General features: G+C 46.2%; 1 protein-coding gene across 6 annotated transcripts in view; it reads right to left on the reverse strand.

Annotated features, from left to right (window-relative positions):
* LOC142588029 (poly [ADP-ribose] polymerase tankyrase-like) overlaps positions 1-10,785 on the reverse strand; it is a 103,999-nt gene that overhangs the window by 89,418 nt on the left and 3,796 nt on the right. For 3 of the 6 annotated variants that reach the window (XM_075699470.1, XM_075699468.1, XM_075699464.1), the window contains exons 1-6: positions 10,422-10,769; positions 8,832-8,945; positions 4,884-4,981; positions 3,989-4,279; positions 3,206-3,474; positions 1,359-1,481 (exon numbers count right to left, since the gene is read on the reverse strand). In XM_075699470.1, the coding sequence (XP_075555585.1) occupies positions 1,359-1,481; positions 3,206-3,474; positions 3,989-4,279; positions 4,884-4,981; positions 8,832-8,912 (862 nt within the window). In that variant the 5' untranslated portion in view covers positions 8,913-8,945; positions 10,422-10,769. Of the gene's footprint in view, positions 1-1,358; positions 1,482-3,205; positions 3,475-3,988; positions 4,280-4,883; positions 4,982-8,831; positions 8,946-9,782; positions 10,002-10,194; positions 10,220-10,421; positions 10,770-10,785 lie in introns of those variants that run through there. The other 3 variants (XM_075699467.1, XM_075699465.1, XM_075699466.1) reach the window with 3 other exon arrangements.

Raw genomic sequence — 10,785 nt, forward strand, 5'->3', positions numbered from 1 at the left:
AGGGCTTCTTTACTTATCTGGGTAAATATAATGTCTGCTTTCTTAAATAATCTAAGTGAACAGGCCGAACGGAGCCATATGCTCCAGGCAGTTATAATGTGACAGCAGTAAGGAGCTCGTGTCACAGACTAGCTGTTGTCGTTGGCGTTGGCAGTGAGCGAAAAATGGCGGAAGGCAATTCATAAATAAAAACAACTTGCAAGATGGGCTGGGTGGGAATTGAACCAGGGTCTCCGGAGTGTGAGACGGAGACGCTACCACTCAGCCATGAGTTCAACGGTTCAAAGCGGGACAAAAGCGCCTCTAGTGAATGTGGTGTTGCCTTAGAAACGTGCCGTAGAAAGTTATACTGCGGTGCATATCGGTAATTATGAGCATGTGAATTACAGAAGTCGCAGTTAAACGCGTAGCAAAGTACATTTCCGCTACATTTCTTCTGCGCTTGGCGCACATGCAGAGCCATCTTGCGGCAAACACAGAAGACCCCTCCTCGCAATGTACGGCGCTGCCCCGACAGGTGGCGCGCCACTCGCCCACTTCTCCCCTTCGTCTCACTTGAGCGCATTGGGGCCGCGCGGGGACTGGTGCGAGGATGCCCCAATACCCTTGTGTTTAATAAGTTTTCTCACTCTCTCCCCTTCCAACTTCCAGCGTGCGTCACTCGAACCCTCGAGTTTAGACGACGCGGCTCCTCTTTCCACTCACAGTGCAATTTCTAGGTGCAGCGTCCGATGCGGGACGCCTCTGACGTGATCGCTGCGCCGTAAGGCGTCTGGTGGGAAAGCGTCCCATGTGATGTGTCCGTGCTGCTGGTGAGGAGTCATGCGTCTGCGTGGTGCTCCCAAGCGAGATAGAGGACGATTCCATCAAGGCGTCAGCCCCACGATCATGTCCGCCTTCATGGTGCGTCGTGGCCCGGCTGTCCGTGCCGATCACGATGTTTCGCTCGCGTAGATCGTTTCTCCCTCCGAGACACTGAGTTTGGTTCGTTCCGCTTGCTCAGGCGCACGTTTCGTTTTTGTGACTGAAGAGCATGCCGAGCGAATGAGTCTGCGGTGCGAACTGGGTGCGATAATGCTATCGCGTTCCACTCTTGAAGGCGAAGCTTAAGTGTCCTCCAAGTTTTTTTTCTTAAAATCTGAGCTAAAAGAAACGAGCATACAGTTTTTTTTCTTCTTAAAATTTGAGCTAAAAGAAACAAACATATAGAACATGCTGTACATTTCAGGTTCCCTCGCATACAGAATGAGTGGACTTCGAAACCCAGTCAACTACAGTGTGGCACCTCGCAATTTCTTGGTTTCTGCAGACATTTTAAACCGAAGAAAGACGGGAAAACTGGAATGACAGCGACTCACCCGTGTTATCGTAAAAGTCAGGAGCGTAAATATCTGGCTCGCTGTCATTGTTCAGCCACTGGATCTTGAAGCGCTTGCTGCTCTTGTAGACGTTCTGTGCAGTGCGGCATACGTAGAAGCTCCCTACAACACAACAAGAGATTCCTGTATTACCGTCATCACCAGCAGAAGGCGTACAACGGGCAAGGAGCAAGTAAAGCCCTGCTTTTCACCCTTATACATTACTCGAGTCAAAAGTTTCAAAATTAGTACTAAGCAATTTGATAAAGTATAAAAGCTGTTCACAACAAAACTGACGTAAAGGAATTGCAATAGGTTCCAATGCCAACTTGCATTCTCTTGCTCTTCATGAAGCGTCTTGTGTTTGCTGGGGCACGGTATTGGGGGTGCAATCTAGCATGCGCTCGGTGAATTACAGTCGCGTCCTCTCGATGTTTCGGTACAGACCTTTGCACCTTCTTGTGAAGCCTTTTCACAGTTATTCCTTTTTTTTTAATTATTATTAGACATATGACGCACGACAGGCTTCAGACAAAAGGCATCACAAACCAGTGCAAACACTAGGCAGAATCAAACCTCATTACAAAGAAGTTGTACCTGACATGAAACTACCTTCCTTAGTTTCGACATTTGTTATAAGCACATTTTACAGACTGATATCAGCAAGGAACCTCTTAGGTTTACTTCAATTTATCTGATAATTCATTATACCGAGGCGCAAACTCAAATTGCTATAGCAGCCACAAAGAGATCACACGTTTTACAAGTGGCCCTTTAGCAAGCGCGATTTGCCCCCGCTGTGGCACATGTGAGTAATTTCTAAAGCAGAAAATTTGAAGACTCACCCGGCACTTAGTAATAAAGTACCACTAACGAGCTCAGCTAATCCTTGGCAGTTTTTACCAGAAAGTAGTGGTGGGCGAATAATCTAAGTTTCAAATACGAACCAAATATTACACACTAAATATTCTTATTTGAAAATGAACTATTCGGTATTTTCAAATAACGAAACTAACCAAATATTTTGCAATAACTAACTGTTAAAGTCAGGTTGCTGTTCTCCGTCTGCTAAACAATGTATCATGTTATCAAAAGTGAAAACATAAATGTTTTCGAAACAATGTAGAAATAAAAATGGTAATGCAAGCTTTGTTTAGGTTTTGCGGCCGACGCCAACATGGCAACAGGTTATTTTTGCTTGTAGTCTGCCACTTAGCATTTCTTGCAGCCTAGTGATGTAGCAGTTTCATCTTTTACATTACAACCAGTGCTCTTTCCCTTGCAACGGGCCCTTCTCTCCCTGTGTATACCACAACATGCCCTTCAGCAACTTTTTCTTTCTCTTTCAAAAAGATCCGATTTTTTTTACCATTTAATTTAGCTTATGTGGATAAAACTGATTAAAATTTCCTTTATTTCTTTTCAGTTGCCAGTATAACTATCGTACCTAATTATACCGAAATGACCATTCCCGCTGTAAATATATGCATCTGGATTTGACTATTCAATATTCAATACTTACTATTCATATTTGGAAAAGTAGATATTTGCCCTCTTCTACCAGAAACATGTGGCCAAACCCAGCTCTTCCAAGTCTCAGAAGTGGTTAACAATTTACTAAATTATGGAGTTATATGTCTCGGAAACTGCACGGTCTGTCATGCCTCCACACCAGTTATTTTGGCAACACCACAACTTGAAAAGACGTCACAGGTGCACGCTTGCAACCAGCTGCAGGGGTGCACTCGTGTCATTCTCCGAGTGCGCATTCAAGGTGCGTTTTTTTACGCAGTTCAGTGGATCGAGGACACCACGCAGCCCCCCTGCCGCCATTTCCTCCCACTCACCGGTCTCGTTGCGCACGGCCAGGAACTCGCCCTTCTGGAACACCACCACCTTGTCCTCCTGCTGGGGCGCCTTGGGAGAGCTGGTGCGCAGCACAAGTGTGGGCAGCACACCCGGCGACTGGAAGGGCTGGTACTGTAGCCGCATACGCTTGCTTGCCCGCCCCGACCCACCACCGCCCGCCGTGTCGGATGAGGAGCCTGGCGACCGCGGACTCTCGCGTTTGCGGGCTCTCCGAGGAGGCGGTGTGGTGTCGGCTTCCTTTGCCGCCCTGCAGTGAAGAGGCAAGAAAAATGAATTCTGCAGGTTGCACGGGCCAACACTACGATCCAATTACAAGGCATGCTGTGGCGGGGAACTCCGGCTTTATTTTGACCACATGGTTTTTTTTTTTTAACCCTTTGAGGGTCAAGTTTTTTTCGCCAAGATGTTTTTGCGAGCAGACTCTCGAGAAAAGAAATACAGGCATGGCAGCATCATTTTTATATGCCGGCATCATTTGTATACACCAGCGCCCACCTATGAGCAGATGTAATCACACCCCTGTGAGCAACAGACAAGCGAGCATCTAGCGGTGGCCCTTTCAGAGATTAGAAACAAGACAGACATCAGATTTTAGGAGCACATGAATGGAACCAGCCCGTGAGACGAAACCAAAAGTGCTGGCTAAACTAAACAAAGTAAACTAAACGTACAGACGCACGAGCAGTCGCTGAAACACCAGCATAAGAAAACCAAGACGCTATGGAGCAAGAAAAAAGTTGTAAATGGCAAACGTCACTCACGCAGGCGGAGAGCTGCTGGTGGGTGCTGCACTCTCCACAGTGCTGGAAGCAGCAGCTGCGGCCCCTCGCCTGCCAGAGGATTCACGAGGCGGTGGTTTTGCTGGCGCCCGTCCGGCGGTGGCGGAGGCCCCAGCGGTGGGACCAGGGGCGCAGTTGCGTGAGGTTCGGCGACTTCCTGCTGAAGGCGTGGCGCCTTCGGAGTTTCCCACGGTAGCTGGTGCCGCAGCTGATGCAGCCTTGCTTCCCGTAGATGCTGCAGCGGATGTTGTGCCGCTTTTCGAGGATGCTTTGCTGCAAAGGAAAGGAATTTGAATGTGTGTGTGGGGGGGGGGGGGGAGGCGAGGAGGCCTATTTGATATCTGAATCAAAGCAGGTGAGCATGAACACTGCCCCACACCGAATGCTCGGTGTGGGGCAGTACTGAAACAGTACTGAAAGTACTGTTGTGCAGCAAGTGGACAGTGCTTTCAGTTGTCGTCGCTGTTGCGTACTACACCACAATGGCATCCTGTTGGCTTCTGGACTGCCTACTTCAAGTCTTCCTCAAGTATGCTTAATGCAAAACACATCAGGCCTTTGAGAGGAATATGATCACTGAAGCTTCACTGGTTGTCTAGACTAAGGTGTCTGACATAAGCTATCGTCAGCAAAAGTAGAATGCATTGGAGTACCACATATTACATCCTCTTACCTTGCGCTGTTTACCTTATGTATATAGGGAAAAAGAAAAAAAGCATTCCCTTCAGAAAACAATAAAGGACATTTCAGCACAAGGCAGCCCAAATTAATGAAATTGCAGTGGAACATTGTGCTAGAAGGAGTTAAAATGCAAATGCCCATTGACGGTAAACCAGACAGCAAAAAAAGCCCAAACACCGTGTTTGGTGAAGCTGACCTGTTTGCATTAGAGTGACGAGCTGCTCTCGAAGTGACGGCGGGTGCATCCTGGGTTACTGCAGCCTTTGTGCCATGCTTTTCAGGTGACTTCTTTTCCTGCAAGTGAAGTTAAGAAATTTGTTCTGTCAAGTGGCAGTTTTGACAAATCGCATCAAATTGTGGCGTTCCCAAAGTGGAGTTCCCAACATCCCAAAGTCCCGCACGAGCTATGAAACAAGCTGCCACAGTGGGGGAGGGCTCTGGATTAATTTCAACCGCAAAGTAAATCTAAATCTAAGTAAACAACCATTTTGCATTCCGCCCCCGTCGGAACTAGGCGGCTGCAGCCGGGAATTGTTCCCACAACCCTGCGCTCGACAGCAGAACACCGCAGTCACCGAGCCACTGCAGCACATACAGTATTCGCAAACTTGCAGCAAATGTTAGCAGTCCGCACAAATTCTCTGCAGAGGATGCAACGGAACTGTCCACACCATAGTAGTCTGTTTCACACATGGCATGCAATGCTACAAAGGCCAATTTGTCTCACTGCTCGTTATCTCAACCAAAAAATAGTGTGCCACATATAAAAGTATGCATCATGCATATAGATGTAATGTCTCGTAGCTTTATGTCTCGTAGAATTAGATAACTATCATTACCTAACCAGCCACTCTTTGATGGTGCACTACATGCTCATCATAACTAGCTACCATCAGCTAGTTAACTTTAGCTAACCAACCCCTTTTTGAACAACATAGGTACTATGTGCTGTATGGAATTACACCACTGCTAAAGTAGTGTAGAGCCCGACAACACTGTCATTTCAATGCAAGCATTCCACCGCGAGATTAAGCCACTGAACCTGCCTTGGCTTGCAGATATTGCCAAGCATCCTTTTTCACCAAGTTGCACAAACGCTTCAAAACATGCTAAAACTCCCTGCACAATGGCAGTGCAAGTTGTTTCTCCAGGTTTGAAGTCTGACAACCACAGGTACTGCGAAAAGTATGTCAAAATGTGCCAGCACGGGCATCTTCATTGCCACACATTTGTCATCCAGCAACCAGAACTGGCACACATTCAAAGTAGATTGTGTTCACAACAATTATGCACAATAATTGATTAGTTAATTTCATTAATGCACACATGGAGGGAATGAGAAAATGGAGCATACAATGAGTAGTAGGCCCGAAACAGTGAGTGCAGATACTGTAAAATGTACCGCATAAATGGTATTTGAGACTTTTTTACAATACACGTACTGCCCAATGTGAAAGGCTAACATCAATGAACACAAGTTAACGAATGTCTCCCGAAATTCAGAACCCAGTATACACATTAAAGCTGCATCGAAGAGACAGAACTACCAGAAGATGACAGACAGGTCATAAGGCAACTTCTAATTACGCTGTCAAACTGAAATGTGCGTTACTCATTCAAGTAAAGCTTTGGAAAAGGAACTGTATTTAGGAATTAGAGCAAACAATGTGTAACAATACATGAAGCAGGTACCATGTACCAAGAACGACCTACACAACAGTGGTAATACCAAATGCAAAGTGCATAGCTTTGCGCAGCTCAGAAACGTACTTAAAAATGCTAGAGCAACATTTTTCACCTAATCGGGGTGCCTACTAAGCTGGCACTTTCAAATTTTCCCAATTCTTCGTGGTTTTTTCCTACTGTATTAAGGGGAGACGCTTCTCGAAGCAACTTTTTTTTTGTTACTTGTATTAGAGGTTTCGAAATTCAGTCAAGTAGAGTGTTTTCGATGCAGATTTCAAATATGGCGCTACTTTTTGTGTAGCTGTTAAAAGTTTTAGAGTAATGGTGATGCACAATGCCAAAATATAATCATCATTATGGGCACTTCTTTGTCTAATAAATTTTCACAAAAAGCATCGTGCTGTAACTTGTTTAGCTCTTTGTCGATCAGTGCCGATATCTAGCCAACAGTGTGTACAATTACTGAAACCATGCAAAAAGATCAGAACATCCTAACTAATTCTTTTTCTCAGTTCTCTGAAATGTAACCATGTACTTTTGCAACTTACTGCTTGGAGGTATTGCAATTTCACGTAGATATTAGCACTGTACATATCTTCAAAAGTATGTACGCCAAATTTCATTACTATAAGGCATTTGTAAGTGTACACTACAGGGTTATTTTCATGTGATTGTGAAAAAAATTAGCTGAAGTGTCCTAATTCATCTTTTTTTATAATTCCAGTAATTGTGCACACTGTTTGAATAGATATCGGCAGTTTGAGGTCTACAAAGAGCTAAATAAGCTACAGCACAAAGCGTTTTGCAAAAGTTTTTACACCCCCAATACAGTGCCCGCAAAATCACTGTTTTGCCATTGTGTAGGATTTCAACTCAAGAACTGTAGCAGCTACGCAGAAATTATTGACATATTTGAAATCTGCTTGAAATGCTCTGTAAGTGGATGGATTTTCAGATGTTTAGCACAAATATTGAAGAAATGTTTTTTCAAGGAGCGTCTCCCCTTAATGCTAATTCCATGACAGCGTATGATCATTTTTTCATGAATTTTTCAGGACCGACAAAGTTGAACAAAATTCCTCGTTTTCAGGGTTTTATGTTATGACTGACAACCTACTAGTAACATCATCCTACTTTTCTGCACTTATGATTATTGTGTCATCTCTCTCCAAAACAATTTGCAAGCAGTCACACACTTAACATTTAAGATGCCTGCAATTCCAACCAAATAGTTTGTAACCTAAACAGAGTGGTTGCACAAAATTATACAAATATTAGATCTATTAGATGGCTAGAGCAACGCACGCGTAATGCGAAGACATGGGATTATTCCCCACCTGCGGCAAGTTGTTTTTGCATCCACTTTCATTGGCATTAACTTATTTCTTTAATTCAATTTCCCCAATGTTTTCCATGATGTCTTTGTTTGTTGGCTTCTCATGACATGATTAATAAAACCGGCCCCTCAGTTAACCCCCTGTCTTCTCGTTCTTACAAATATTAGAAGGCACAGAGTGACATATCTGCCGCAGATGAGCTTTCTCCAAAGGTCAGCTGTAAAGTGGTGGTAACATACAGTCGTGGGCTAAAGCCTAATAAAGGAGATGCAGCAAGAAAAATTTTTTTGTAGCCTGGACACCAGTACGAAATCGAGTATATGTTACAACCTACATTTACAAGTTTGGCCAGCTGCAAAGTACTGACCCAATTTCACATTACACTGTAGTGACAAATCTTTCCCTTTTCACTGATTCTAAGGCCTCTACACCTTTGCTCCCAAGAGTACATAACACGAAGCCACAATGTATATCCTCTTTCGACATGAAGACGGATCAGATAATTGCTTTCCAGGTAAGTTTCTATTACTGAGTGGTATGCAACAAGAATCAAAAATAAAATTTTCTGTTTGAGCACCATGTTTTAAAGCAGCATTTCCATGTACATGGTCGGACTAGCCGCGTCCTCGTGTACTTGTTTATATCCCCTTTGTCCGAACACGGAGATCTCAAGACTTAACGCTGCATGTTGGGTTGTCATTTTAATGCTTCATCATAGATTTCTGTGTCACGACACAATACTTCAAATAAAAACTCCCTTCACAGTTGTTTTTCGTCATTTGTGGCTACACAATGGCATAGTCTAAATCAAGTGTCAATTTTCTCGAAGACAGACAACAAGATTACAATTAAACCACCTCCACACACTTCTTCATGCATTTGACTTCATATCTGGGATGAGCAAAGAAATCGCTTCCAACATTGAAAAGTACTAAAGGCAATGAGCAACTTGATGTACAAGGGGTCGCGAAAGGATTTAACAAGGAAAAGTACTTTGTGGAGGTTAGTGATCACCTGATGGCAGACAATGCTGTAGCACAGAGGTGCTAGGCTAATATGTATCCCCCCCCCCCCTTTTTTTTAAGTGGCCACGCAAGAGGTGATGATATCGGAAGACCGACCTGCTGAGGTGTTCCTTCAGAATGGTTCTGTACCAGAAGTGGAGTTGGGCCATCTTTACAACCATTTGTAGCCGGCTCCATGCTGTCTTCGTTTCAGTTGCTGATTACTTCACCCTGCCGCAAACACCAGCACAGAGACATACATTGAGAGAGAGAGAGAGATTTTCTGACCTGCTTCATTGAGTGAGCATACTTGCAGTGCAGGCACTAAGAACTTGCACACATAGAAAAAAATTCCTCATAATAGTGAGTGTGAGCGTCAATGTTGCAGCCTTTTTATGCAAGGGATACACGCCAGTCTAAGACTTACAACTTCGATAAAGTCGCTTACTTCTTGTTATTTTATTTTGCGTGCGCCGCAAGTGAGCTTTGACCTCACCTAGACGACCGCAACCGAGAGGGGCTACATGTCCCGTTCCATCGCGCTACTAAAGCGATTTAGGTTAGCGGTTATCGTGTAGCCCCGGAATTTTAAACCAGCAGACGCAAATGCGCGTCCAGACGTATCGTTTACATACACTAGCACACAGACGGCTCATTACGTGTAGGACGGAAGCACTGCAACGCCGCAAATAAAGAAAAGATCGAGAGGGATGGGGAGAAGCAACAGTGCTACTTTTTTGCTAGCTCGTAACAGCTAACGCAAGACCCTCGCGTCATCAAAGCGAGTTGCCGAGGATCGCGCCACCAGCATAACGGCGGACGCGCGTCGTTGATCATCATGTTTACAAACCGATTACAGCTCGAGGTCCCTGCGAAGGGGAAAAGCATATTTTACAACACGACCAATAAGGCGCCGAGGGCCTGCGAAGAATGTTAATGACTGCAGTTAAAAGGACGACACGCTCTTTGCAAGCAGTCACGCCTCGTACTACGTCGAAGGCTTTCCAAAGCGGCAACTTTGAGACGCGCGTCAGTTTTAAAGGGAACGCTGCAAGGAGCATCACCCACTGTTCGGAAACGCCGAGAAGAGACGCTTCCGCGGGCATTGCACACCGAATCGCGGGGGGTCTCGGCCAGCAGGGCAACGCTCGTAACGGAACACGCAAAAGCCGGGACCCGTGGCAGATGCACACATGAACTGCGAGCGCCGCGCCGTTTAGGCTTCAGATCGGCGCGACGCGTTGCTGGCTTGTTCCTGGGCACTCCTCAAGGCAAAACCTTTCGAAAATCTTCAAACACAGCCACTAAGCCTAAGCGTTGGGCGCGCTTTGCGAAGCGGCGGCGTTCGACTAGCTCGACATCCGCCGCTCCTTTTTCTATTCTTTCGGTGCTTTTTACATTTTTTTTTTCTTCCCTCGACCGGAGGGAGTCTACGCGGCAAAGACCTGTCCCCGCAGTGCATTCGAACACACGCACACACCTGCTCGATCCACGCTCGTAGCGGGAGCTGCTGTCGCGAGCCCGCAGGCGCGGCGTTTGCTCTGCCCCGGGGAACGCGCCCGCGAAAAATGTTCGTCCCAGCAGCGCGTCCGAACCGGCACGGCGCTACGAGGGACAGCGCTACCTTCTTTCGATCACTGGTGTGTCGTTGCTGGCACCGAAATCTCCACGCAAGCCCGCAGGTCGCCGCGGAAAAGGGCCACTTACCGCACACTTTCTACGCGTAGACGGCGGAGAAATGACGTTTCAGAGGCCGACCGGCAGTGTTGCCGTGTTCCAGAGCGCTGCTGCCCGGTTATCCGTCATGTCGGCCATGTTAGGAGAGCGGCGGTCGGTGGCGGCTATGTTTGCGAGAGAAGCCGGTTCTTCTCATTCACCGCGCGAGGCGTCGCTTGCGCCACGCCAGGGCGTGTAACGGCGTCGACGCTTGTTGCCGATGGTCATCGACGAAACAATATTTCAACGGTCGGCCCGTTACACGGGCATTCATGAGGGTTTACGCTCACCGCCAAATACCATACACACGCTACAGCACGAACACCAAACAAATGGGAGCTGGCTTCGCAGTCAT

Source organism: Dermacentor variabilis, chromosome 7, assembly GCF_050947875.1.
Source record: "Dermacentor variabilis isolate Ectoservices chromosome 7, ASM5094787v1, whole genome shotgun sequence".
In the NCBI taxonomy this organism is placed as follows: domain Eukaryota; kingdom Metazoa; phylum Arthropoda; class Arachnida; order Ixodida; family Ixodidae; genus Dermacentor; species Dermacentor variabilis.